At 43.3% G+C, this 13,318-nt stretch overlaps 1 protein-coding gene across 1 annotated transcript in view; it reads left to right on the top strand.

Moving 5' to 3' along the window:
- Positions 1-7,955, top strand: part of SHISA9 (shisa family member 9) — a 239,471-nt gene extending 231,516 nt beyond the window's left edge. The window contains exon 4 of the mRNA XM_060282542.1: positions 7,597-7,955. Coding sequence (XP_060138525.1) covers positions 7,597-7,955 — 359 coding nt within the window. The remainder of the gene's footprint in view (positions 1-7,596) is intronic.
- Positions 7,956-13,318: the final 5,363 nt, after the last annotated feature.

Raw genomic sequence — 13,318 nt, 5'->3', positions numbered from 1 at the left:
TTGAAATTTGCACTTCTCCAGATTACGCAGTTGCAGTTTTCCAACCAAGAAATGTGTACTGTATTGGGGAAAGTGTGCTTAAAAATTCAGAAACTCGTGAAAATGACATAGTGAGATTTATTTACTTATGCCAATGCATATTCTTCACTATCATTTTATTTTTAAAAAAAATCTGAAAGGCTACAAATAATGTGCTACATTAGGGGAAATGTATCACATTGCTTGTGTTACATTGCTTGCAAAAATGTGTGTATGGGGTTACAGTCGTTGAATGCAGAAATATTCCTCAGCCTTCCCTTGAAAGGGGCTCATCTCCTTTTCATTGGCTAAAGTTATACATATTGGGGGGTCAGTTCCACCCACCCCATGTCTGTGTTGCTTGGCCAAACTTAAAAGCTTTAGCAGATGGGAAATGTCTGAGAGGTTCCAGATCTCCAAAAGGAGGCAGCAATGAAGGCTGATAAGAGCCCTCTAAGATGCGATCTCAGATCCTGTTTGGAAATTGGAACAGGCCATTATCTACATTCCATGTTTTAATTAAAAAGGGAAGACATCCCTTTAACTACACCTGCATGTTATATAAAGCACTCAGGCGCCAATTAAGAAGGAGACAGATGGAGACAGGTAAGGCGTGTAGAGCGTAATTTTACAACATGGGCTCCTTCAAAAGCAATTTAAATTCACCTGGAGGAGGAAAAGCATCTCTTTAAGGAAGGGAACATATTACGGCACCAAAAAGAAACTCTGAGCACGCAGCTGTTAAACACCTAATGTCCTTGATGCAAGCCTAGCAACTCACATGGCAATAATTGGCCATGAAATTCACCATCGGCAAAGTCCCAACTGGAGAATTTTGGAGCACTTAAGCGCTCGTGGAGTCTTACTTATCTGCAGATGGACAGTATTTTAAGAGCTGATTCCTCATGCTACATTTTAAACTCATGTCTGCAAGCCCACAAGTCATTATATGACTTGAATTACAAGCCCTTTCCAGAAACGATACCTTAGTGTAGCAAGAAGTGCCATTGTTACCCATTCATTCTCAGAATCTGAACCATATCCTATCCATCACAAATATTGCAAAAACAGAATGTTGGACTAGATGGGCCATTGGCCCGATCCAGCAGGGCTCTGCATATGTTCAGCATGGCCGATGTTCAGGGGAGATGGGAGTTGCAGTCCAAGAACATCTGGCAGGTCACAGGTTCCCTATCCATAATAGACTTGGTCCAATGCTGGAGGTTCCAAATAACCAGCATGACAAAGCAGGTTCTCCCCTTAAGGAGAGCATGGGTTGTGGAAGGGTTAACAAGACATTCCTGGCGGGTCAGTTTGGATGGCCACATGAGTGACTGGCGGTTTGCTGTTGCTGGGGAAATTGGTATGTTGCAAGTGATTTGATTGACAGCCATAGCCTTATACATACATAGCAAGCAGCTTGCAATTTCACTTTTGCTGCTTGCAACAGATCTCCCGCCTGCCCTCCCTATATTTAGGGGTTCTTTGCGCTTGACATTGCTATGCCTGCCATGGGGTCGCCTGTTTTGGATCAGGGGCCTGGTAGGAACTTTGTCCACTTGGCTGATTGGCTGGTGCCATGTGGTTTTTGCCTACAACTTGTAAGGTTGCGGTTAGGCATTGGTTCAAATTGGATGGTGGAGGGGTAAGGATTTGGTTGGGCCTGCCCCTCAAAATTGCTGCTGCCTTTTAGGGGTATTCCGTTAAATGAATCCTGGGGCTCCACATGTTTGTCCGTACCCCCGGTAGGGGCTAGGACCGCGCATGAGCCTCGGGGAGCATCTGAGGGAGAGGTGAAGGGCTTGACTCCCTGCTCCGTCCTCTCTCAGAGGGTGCTCACCTATACTGGGTTCCCTAGTACGCTAGCGGAGTCAGATCTGTCCCAGGCGGGGGTGAAATAAGCAAAACTCTGCCCTTATGGGGTTCTCCATCGGTCGGAGAATATAACAGAGGCCAACCAGAGAATTTTTGAGAAGCAAAGCCTTTTATTTTTGCTGTTGCAACAGCAGGGCCGTCTTGAGCAGATCTCACGCCCTGGTGCTGAAGGGCGGAGATCGCTCCGCCGCCCGTCCCGCCCTCGCAGGGCGCAATTGGTTTCCACGCGGCTTCACCGCGCAGCGCCCTCCTTTCCGGGCCGGCGCCCAGCTTACCAGCACCGCGCCATGGTGCACTGCGCCACCGGGGATCTATGAAGAGCCGGCCCTGTGCAACAGGGTCCTTCCCCTCACGCAGGAGAACAAGGAAGGAACCCAGAACAAAAGAGAACCTCCACTTTTATCAGTTTTCCCATCACCAAGAAAACACCCCCAAAATACATCATTCCTACATCACAGCTACGTAATAAATACCTCACAAAAAGGGAAGGTTCAAGGCAGAAATCTGAGCACCTTTGACACATCTCCTAGTCCTCCTCTTACCCCTCCCAGGTGTGAATTCCTAAACACAAAGAGAAATTAACAGTTTCCTAAAAGTTGATCACTATCTTTTGTTCGGAGGAGTCTTCCATTGTGAATGAGATGGCTAGTAGTCTGGCACCATTTATGGGAAAATGTCCAGTTGGCAGAGCCTCCGGCTTACAGGATTCTGGCTCCCAAGTTGACAGCCATGTGGAAATGCTTGTGATTCTGGTCAGAGAGAGTCAAAATGGTGTCAGTCAGGCTTGTCTTCCTGTGCTGCTTCAGACATGTGCCTGTACATTCATGTACATGTTTATGAACAATTATTATATAACCTTAAAATTTACAACAGGGGACAGATGGCTGGAACCAATGCCTAAGCAACCACTCACGTTAGTTGTATTTAAATAAAGTTGTGGCCAAAATAATGCCAAAAACCTTAAATTCTGTGTGAAGTGTGAGTTCCTGGGGGGATGTCTTGGTACCTCGGCATGCAATTAGTCAGAGGTGCAGGAGGAATTCAGATAATATTTGCACTTTAATACAACCCAATCTGCACTTCCAGAAACAATATGCAAGTCAAGATCAACTATCCTTTGAATTAGCACAACTCCAAATTTGCAATGCAGTAAGTAAATGATGTGCATAAAAATTCATGTGAGTGAAAAATTACAAATGAAAATGCAGTATATTGAGGGAAGCTGCTTGCAAAAAAAAAAAAGTCTTTACATATAGGGAAAACGACACACAAAAATGTGTGTATTAGGGAAAAGGCTGCACTTTAAAATGCTGATACATTTTAAATTTTATTTTAAAAACCCAAACTGAAGTAGGAACAGAGTGAACTGGACATCAGGTCAGAAGAATGAAAGAAAGATTGAAAGTGAAATTGACAGATTTGTGCATCCCTAGTAGTCAACGATTCCATTCTTCTTTCAGTAGAATGGCTCCCTTTCAAAAGTGGGAAATGAAACACAATAGGCAGATCTTTGAAAAGGGTCCATTCATAAGAGCCAAGGACTTTGGCTTTCCGAATAGCAAACTAGGTGAAAGAGCCCAGTCTGTTGTAGCTGCTGTTTTTGAATGGGGAACAATGTGTGATCTGGCATGTGTTTGCAACAAGAATGTAGAACAATTTGGAAACTGCAAACATCTTTTCACTGCAATCATTCTATAATCTGTCCTTGCAGCTAAATATCCCAAACATGAGACACCAGAAACTGGAGCCAGAGTGGGTTTATTTGATTAATTGACTGAACATGCATATCTTTTCAAATGAAGATACATTAATTCTCGAGGGGAATCAAACTTCGGTTGGGGTGGGGGGTGCTGTGGTTCTCTAGTTTGTTGCGATCCAAGTTCCATTAGTCCCAACCAGTCTGCTCCATCTTCAGAGGTGATGGGAATAAGAACCCAACTAAATCTGAAGCGTCACAGATTTCCCACCCCACCCATATTTTAGATTACCCCCACCCATATTGCAGCAGGGGACTTGTTAGAGTAATGCCGTATTTCAGGCATCCCCAAACTGCGGCCCTCCAGATTTTTGGCCTACAACTCCCATTATCCCTAGCTAACAGGATCAGTGGTCGGGGAAGATGGGAATTGTAGTCTAAAACATCTGGAGGGCCAAAGTTTGGGGATGCCTGCCATATTTCTTGAGTCCAACTCAGATTCCAAATGCTGCTGATTCACAGGAGGCAAGATCCCCCCCCCCAGTCTTGCTATTGTGCTCATGTCAAGCTTTCCATGAGCATCTGGCCAGTCACTGTAAGAACTGGAGGCTAGACCAGAAAGGCCACTGGTTTGATCCAGCAGCCTTGTCTTATGGTCTTATGCACATACCGTTGAACCCACCTCTCCATGACTAAGGGGGGGGGAGCCTCTTTGAAGATGATCATAAAACGTGATCTCTAGGTGCCATACAAAACAAAACCTTCACAATGTTGCAATTTTTAAACTCCAAAAATGAATTTTTAAAAAATAGTTTTTTAAAAAATAATAATTTTTATTGAGCTTTACAGTTTTTTATCATATTAATATCACATACAAAAGAAAAAGATAAAACATTTCCCCAGATTCCCCCTCCTCTTTGGACTTCCCTCAACATCCTCTTCTGGTTTTTTTTAAGATGTTTGCTTCCCCTGCTTGCTATATTACATCTTCATATCGAATTCTTTATATCACATATTGTTCTCTTATCATTTTAACATCAGTTGTAAGTGTTTACTCAAACCCTGCTAGTGAGTCCATTTCTTTACATTGTTTTTGTAAGTACAGTGGTACCTCAGTTTACAAACACAATTGGTTCTGGAAGTCTGTACTTAACCTGAAGCGTAGTTAACCTGAAGTGAACTTTCCCATTGAAAGTAATGGAAAGTGGATTCATCCGTTCCAGACATGTCCGCGGAGTACTTAAACTGAAAATACTCAAACCGAGGCGTACTTAAACCGAGGTATGACTGTACTTCATAAATGGTTCCTAGTCTTTTTTAAAGTCTCCATTGTCGTTGTCTCTAAGTCTTTCAGTTAGTTTCACCATTTCAGCATATTCCATCAATTTTTGTTGCCAGGGCCGTCTCAAGCCGGTCGGGCGCCCTGGCGCCCTGGCACGGAGATTGCTTCAGCGCCCCCGCCCTGGTGGGTGGGCGCAGCATGGTTCTGCGCGGCTTTGCCGCGCAGCGCCCTCCTACCGGCCCTGCGCCCCGGCGCCCCGCGCCACCGAGACTACCCCTAGAGCCGGGCCTGTTTGTTGCCATTGTTCTTTGGCTGATGTTTCATCACTTTTCCATTGGGGGGTCTAGCAATATCCTAGCTGCAGTTGTAGCATACATGAAGAGTTTCTTCTTCTCTTTTGGCATGTCTTGACCTGAAATGCCTAATAAAAAAAAGCTTCTGGTCTCTTCACAAAGGTTGTCTTAAACCTTTTTAAAAATTCAGCCAGGAATGAAACCCAAGTGCAGAAAGAATAACATAATGAAATACAAGGTAAATCACAGGTAGGAACAGCAAACAGTAAACAGAGGAGATAAAACAAGCACCAGCCAAACCGCAGGGATTAAAAGACCAATATGAGAGAGAGAGACAGACAGACAGACAGACAGACAGACAGACAGGGGGAACAGAAAAGCATACTATAGCAAGGGAACCACCACCCAAAAGGCCATCTCATCTGGGCGAACCTCAGGACATTTGACAACATGCACAGATGGAGAAAAGCTTACCTTAATACTGTAGTTATAACCTGCCTCTCCAGTTGATCTTTCCCAAGAGGTGAATTGTAAAAGAAGTGTGCATGCACACGAAAGCTCATACCAAAATAAAAACTTAGTTGGTCTTTAAGGTGCTACTGAAGGAATTTTTTTATTATAAAAAACAATGAAAGCCACATTATTATACTGTTTTTAATTATTAATTGAGAAGCAAGATCAAAAGTAACTTTTTTGGAGGGTTCTAATTTTATCATTAAAAAAACCTCATATTTACTTCTCTTTCCTATTTTGGCAGCTGAACTGAAAAATCTGTAATTGGATTTATGATGCACAAATATCTGTAGGTGATAGCCAAAATACTAATGCATGAAGTGGGTTTGTGAAGAGATCCAGGGAGACCAAACAACTTCTATGAAGCATGGCATATATATTTTTACTTCTTACAGAAACAATATTAAAATTTAATACCTGCCACCAAAGGCTGTAATGAACATCAGAACCTGCAGAAAATTGAAATTAAGGGTGGTCTTCATCTGAGTTCCACTCAGATTCATTGAATTTAATGAGCTTAAGTTAATCGTGTCCATTAGCTTCAAAGAGTCTACTCTGAGTAGGGCTAGCATTGGATACATCTCACTTTTTTAAATAGTAGATCATGTGGTTATCTGTTGTTTTCCTTCTGTCAGGTAGCAGCTATGATATATAATCTTTCACTTTTGTGTCTTCTCCTTGTTTACAAATAACCATCCAAATCACCCATGACGTACGTGAAATCATAAATAATCATAATTATGCTATGTAATTGTTCATTATACTGAAAATCATGTTTTAAAACCAAATAAAAAATAAAACAAATGCCAGGACAAAATCCAGAAAACTAGCATCCATTAAATGAATTAGAGCCCCAGGAAGACTTGTAGGACTGTATGAATGGCGAAAGAAAGCAATGTCTGCTGTGCTAAGATTTCACAGATCTCTTTAAGGCAAGGATAGGGATATTTTTACTTCTTACAGAAACAATATTAAAATTTAATACCTGCCACCAAAGGCTGTAATGAACATCAGAACCTGCAGAAAATTGAAATTAAGGGTGGTCTTCATCTGAGTTCCACTCAGATTCATTGAATTTAATGAGCTTAAGTTAATCGTGTCCATTAGATCAGGGGTAGGCATCCTCAGGCCCGTGGGCCGGATGCGGCCCAATCGCCTTCTCAATCTGGCCCACGGACGCTCCGGGAATCAGCGTGTTTTTTTACATGAGTAGAATATGTCCTTTTATTTAAAATGCTTCTCTGGGTTATTTGTGGGGCATAGGAATTCGTTCATTTCCCCCCCACAAAATATAGTCCGGCCCACCACGGCTAAAAAAGGTTACTGACCCCTGTTCTAGATCTGGTGGAACTACAATTCCCAGCATCCCTGACTATTGGCCATGCCAGTTGGGGCTGATGGGCAGCAGCATCCGGAAGACCACAGTTTCCCCATCCCTTCTGTAAGGGAAAGATCACTGTATTTTTATTTTGATAAGCGCTATTTATGAAGACAGTGTTGTTCCCAGCTGGAAGCGTATCTTATTTTTAACTAACGCCGTAGTCTTTTTATACAGTGTCGTCTGTCGATTGCATGTTGTACCATATTGGCCTGACTATAAGCCGTACTTCCCCCCCCCCAATTTTGACTGTGAAAAGTACGGCTTAAATTTGCGACCTTACAAAAATTGGCTTTTACGGTATCACTGTAGGATTTTCTTCTACATTTGCCATTTACAGGTGTGAGTGTCTGCAGAATTATAAGGGAGCGGCTTATATTCGGGCATTGTCTCTCCCCACCCCCCTGACCCCGAATTTTAAAGGTGTGGCTTATTTGCGGGTGCGGCTTATATTCGGGGCCAATATGGTATTTCAAAGGTTGTTGGGTTTTCCCCCTGACTCTTAGCTGACATTGCTTTCATTTCCTTTTTCTCTAACCAGCTGACAAGGTCAACGACGACTTCTACTCCAAACGGCGCCATCTCTCGGAGCTCGCCGCAAAGGGGAACCTGCCCCTCCACCCGGTGCGTATGGAAGAGGACCGCCCGTACATCCTCGAGGGCGGCACAATGAAACACAACGGGCAGAAGTCGAAAGCCTCCAAGCCACACATGCACCCTTTAGCGTACAAAACCTGGGACCCTAGCGACCAGTCCCTCCGAAGGCATGCCTATGCCACCAAAGGGAGGACCCTCGCAGGTGACCCGGCAGGGAGTGATCCACTCACAACGCGGAGTCAGCATTACTTGCCCACACAGCCATACTTCATTACCAACAGCAAGACAGAAGTGACTGTTTGAGATCGACTTTCTTCTTACTCTTTTTTTTTAACTAAAAAAAAACAGCAACAAGGGGAAAATACACAAACACAACTGGAAGAGATAAGATCAAAAGCTCGGAACAAGGAGAGGTGGACATTCCTGGTGGAGGGCAGGCGGCGGTTCCTGGTTAAGGTAGCCAGCTATGAGCCGAAGATTGGGTTAGCGCTATATAGCAATATACACCGAAGGTTGTTTGAACTCCATTTTACACTGGAAACCATCCCCTTGGGACTTAACTTTTCTTTCTTTCTTTCTACTCCAAATTCAAATCCATGATGAGAAGTAGCACAATCTAGAGACACCATCCATCAGCTTCAGAACGTTTTTCTGCAACGTCCCTGCCTTGGGCTAGGTGGGCATCAACGCAAAACGATACATCGGGGGGGGGAGGGACATTGTGAAGTTGGGGGGCTTTCTTTTGTACAAATTTTAAGATCTGTGGAGAAGAAGGGGAAGCTGAAACAAAGAGCAAACGGCTGGGTAGAAATCCTCATGTCTTAGTGTTTCCTTTCCTTTTCTTTTTGTACCGTCACTAAAGAAGCAAGCAAGCAAGCAAAAAAATATCTATATACATACGAAACATAAGAAAAGACTCGCACGAAACCTGTGAAGACTGACAAGCATATGGAGACTTTCTAGGAAGTGGAAAGCTCACACGAGAGATGATTTTAGCCCCCACTTTTATGTCTTACATTTTCCAGGACTTTTCAGGGGGTGGGGGTAGGGCCAGAAGAAGCAGGATGTTGGTGGGGAATTCCTCACCTCAGCCTAAGCTGCCCTATCTGTGGGCAATGAATAAAGCCAGTTGCTCTTCAGCCAATTCCAAATTTTTCTTACCCTGATTCCCTCTCCTCTGTTTCCAGTTACTTTGGACTGAAGATAAATAAGCGTGGGTGGTGCCTTTCCTGTATTGCTAACGTTTAATGATCGTCTTGTTTTTTAAAGTGAAACCTGTACCAACTTACGATTCTTTCCTCATGTGTGGGACTCAACCAATCAGGTGTCCTTCCGTCCATTTTGCTGCCAAGGGAGAACATGTTTTACTGATGTGTCGTGTTTTTGCCAGGCCAGAAGTTGCTCTCCTGGCCTGCCTCTTCTCCTATTGAAACAATCTCTCCCTGCCTCAAATCTCCCCAGTATGAATGTGGTATCCTCTCGAAGTTGCTGAACTTCAGTTCTTTTCAGCCTCAGCCCAGCATGGTGGATATTTGGGGGTGGTGGGAGCTGTAGTCCAACATCATCTGGAGAACATCACGTTGGCTATCCTTGGCCTTCCACCCTTCATTCCATCTTTGCATTTATGCCAATGTTCCTTCATAACTTCTTTTCAACCTTCCTCTCTTTCTTCTCCCGTATGGTTAATCCCTTTTGTTAAAGGGAGCGTCACATGCTACCATTTCCCAGAAAGGAAGCCTGCATGTAAAAAAAGAAAAATAATATTTTCATTAGTTTCTCATTATTGATATGCATTTGTTCATGCTAATATACCCATCTAAATGTGAGGCATGCTACTCCTGGGATGATAAAGGACATTTGGATCGAGGCTGAGGTTGAGCAAGCATGCAAGAGTTGTGTCTGCACGCTTGGGAGCCAATGAACTGAAAGCGTAAGACTTTTACAATCACTGTGCACTAGACTCCGCTGCTCTCCGGAGAAAGCAAAACTCAATCTCATCAGGGATGGCGACAGCACCTGGCTTGTTCATGTAGCTGTTGGGGCCCAAATGCCTTGGCAGGGCCTACTGATGCTAACAGTTTGCCTCCCTTCTAATGGTTTGTTTTTCCTTCCTTTTCTTCATTTGTGTCCCATTAGGGTGATGACTTTTTTACAACCTCATTTCCCTGTATCATAATTTGATGAGCTTTCATTAAAGATTAGATAAAATCTTACTTTCAAAGAGATTTGATTTTAAAAAAGCTCACACACAAAATGATTTTAAAAAATTTATTTATCAGTTTTTTGACCATTTTTGAAGTCACTGTAAGCAGATATAAAACTGAACCCAAGCTTTAGAGTCACATATATACAACATTATATAGGGTCATCAAACACACAAGGAAGCTTTTTTTAGCTGCAGTAACAGTATAGGCGCCACTAGAGGACGATGTTTTGCTACCTCTCCTGTAGGTTCTTTTCCCTGCATGTCCTGTAGGGTCTTTGAGGTCCCCAAAAAGGGGCTTTTACCTTGCGCAGGTGTGACATTTGTATACCCTATGTTGCTAGGAACACTCCCCATTGTGGAATGTGGTGTTGTGTCCAAATTTGATACGAAATATATAGAGAATTGTTAATACAATTTTATGAAATGGTAAAACGGCATACAAAAAAATTAAAAACGGTTTGTGCGTAACCTTTTTAAATATTTCAATGGAATATACCTCAATTTTAGTCATTAATAGGCAAAAGTTCATCCATTTGTGCTACAGGAAATAATTTTTGAGGGGGGGGGGAAATGAAAAAGTCATCACCCTAGTATCCCGTACTTGCTCACTGCATCTGCACACCTGTGGCCCATGAGCAACAGGGAAGGAGAGGGAGGTGTTTTCGTGGTGCTGGGAGACTGGTACAAGCATTGGCCTGAGTACAAGCATTGGCCTGAGCCCCTGGGCCTCCTTCTGCCATATATATATATATATATATATATATATATATATATATATATATATCCTTTTAAGGTGGCAGGGCTGCTGAGACCCCTGACACTGAACACTTTAATTTGTTTATTGCATTTATCTTCACATTTATTTTTAACTTTTCTCCAAGGTAGAGCTCAAGGTAGAAAAACAAGCTCCAAGGTGGACCTCAAGGGTCTCCTAACAACCCTCAGCATCCTCAACAAACCATCATTCCCAGGATTTCTGAGGGGAAACCATGACTGTTTAAAGTGGTATATTGCTTTAAAAGTATAGTACAGAAGGAGCCCCACAACCCAAGGCTGGTCTCGTTTAATTCAATGGAGCTTACTCCCCATTAAACGAAGATATAGGGTTGCACTCCTAGACACTCCACTCCACAAATGTGGAGGGTTTTGTTCTCCATTGTGCTTAAGTTCAATTTATGAGCCAGCAGAAGTATAACCACACTTTGATTTATGAGTATTTATTTAGAAGAATTGATATACCACTTAATTAAAAACAACCAGTCTATAAGCAATGTACATAAAACAAGAGATGAAAACAAGTATTTCTTATTTTATTTATTTATAACAATATAAAATAATTATCAATGCCACACAGATAAATCCAGCAGAAGTTAAAAGCAAATACTAAATTATATATCTGGGTAGGCTTGTCGAAATAAAAAAGGGAGCATTTAGCAAGGCATCTAAAACAGTATAGCAAGGGCGCCTGCCCTTTGTTTTCCTGCCTGAATAATATCGATAACCTCTATTGTGTTTTGAATGTATTTTCCCCCACCCCCATTATGCATGGTAGCGCACCACAAACGATAACTCAGAGCACACACAAGCACATGTGTGTTTGAAATTGATTTCCCTAGGCTTAAAACTGATTTTCCTGGACAAGGTTTGGATTGTGCCCCTCCATTTTCTATAAATCTTGGGTGTAGGTTTGTGCGGTAGTGGCTGTTGCCCATTGAGACTGGTAGGGTGGAACGCAGGAAGACCAACAGCAGATGGCGCCAGAGCCAGTCAGAGCCAATTAATTCTCGCTTTGTTCCCTGTTGAGTCATAGAAGGACAACGTTAAGGCTAAGGAGGAGGAAGCTGGTAGGCTGTGCTCTTGGAATGGCTCTAACATAAGAAGAGAGGCAAGGGGTTGGCTGGCTGGCTGGCTGGCTGAAGTTGGTGGGGAAGTTCCCCATCCACCCTAATGGATCAGCCTACACAGGGTTTGTAGAAGGTTATGATAATTCTCACAGGTATTCACAATGGAGAAGATATTGTCCAAGTTGGAAATAAAGCTCTGAAAAGGGCATCTCAACATTCGAGATGTTGTAGTTAAGAGGAAAGCTGAGTGACATGGCAGAAGCTTATAAAAGTATGTATGGCATGGAGAAAGTTGGTAGAGAAAAGTATTTCCCCTCTCTCATAACACTAGAACTTGTGGACCTCCAATAAAGCTGAATGCTGGAAGATTCAAGACCGATGAAAGAAAGTACCGTACTTTTCCATGTATAAGACGAGGGGTTTGGGGGGTTGTTGTTTTTTAAGTATGCTTTAAAAAATGGGTGTCGTCGTATACGTGGATAGTCCATAGGGTGGATGTTTGATTGGTTGCTTCCGCGGCTGTCAGAGGCTATTGGGCGTGTTATTGGGGGCTGTGTGAAGGGCTGGTGTTGATTGGCTGTCACTGCGGCAATTGGGCGGGCGATTGGCAGCTTCTGCTGGCGTGTGGGTTAGCAATTTTTGGCAATTCCCCCTAAAAAAGCTCAACTACCTTGGGCAATTCCCCCCCCCCCAAAAAAAACCTCAACAACTTTGTGCCATCTCTCCCCCCCCCATTTTCTTAAATTTTAGCCCCCCCCAAAATAGGGGGCGTATTTCTTCATGCAGCGCATAGTTAAACTGAGGAACTTGCTCCCACAGGGGGCAGTGATGCTTAGCGACTTGGGTGACTTTAAAAGATAAAGAGACAAATTCATGGAGGAGGGGGCTATAGAAGACTCCTAGACATGATGGCTGTGCTCTGCTTCTGCAGTTGGAGACAACAGGGCTTCTGAATATCCGTTCCTGGAAACCCCAGGAGAGGAGAGGACTCTTGTGCTCATGTTCTTCCCATGAGTTTCCCATAGGCATCTGGTTGGCCACTGTGAGAACAGGCTGCAAGGCTAGATGCGCCCTTGGCCTGATCCAGCTGACTTTTCTTATGTGTTTTTTATTGCTTTTACAAGATTTTGGTAAATGTGTAATTACCTTATCTGTAGTATACATTTAAAGCAGTCTCAAACCACTTTAAAAAGCCATGGTTTCTCCCCAAAGTATCTTGGGAACTGGAGTTTGTTAGGGGTGCTGGGAACTGATTGATAGGGCACCCCTTTCCCCCTCACAGAGCCACATGTTTCCAGGGAACTCTGGGAATTGTGGACCTCTGGCGGAAATACGAGTCTCGTAACAACACTCAGTGCCCCTAGTCCACTGGATTTTTCAGGGGGGGGGGGAGCCATGATTGTTTGAAATTGTATGATACGGCTTTAAACGTATAGTGCAGAGAGGGCCTAAGAACCACCCAATAGTTTTCAGAAATTAGTAATAAGAGAGGGTTGGAAACTTTGGCAGAATTCCACTCTTTCCCCATACAGAAAAGAAATCAGTCCCCAGTTTTAGGACATATTTTCTCCCACTACCACCCACCATTGTTTAACCAGAGATCTCTAAGTTTAGAA

This window comes from Zootoca vivipara, chromosome 14, assembly GCF_963506605.1.
Source record: "Zootoca vivipara chromosome 14, rZooViv1.1, whole genome shotgun sequence".
NCBI lineage: Eukaryota > Metazoa > Chordata > Lepidosauria > Squamata > Lacertidae > Zootoca > Zootoca vivipara.
Note: the sequence above shows the minus strand (reverse complement) of the source record. Positions and strands in the feature narration are given on the sequence as shown.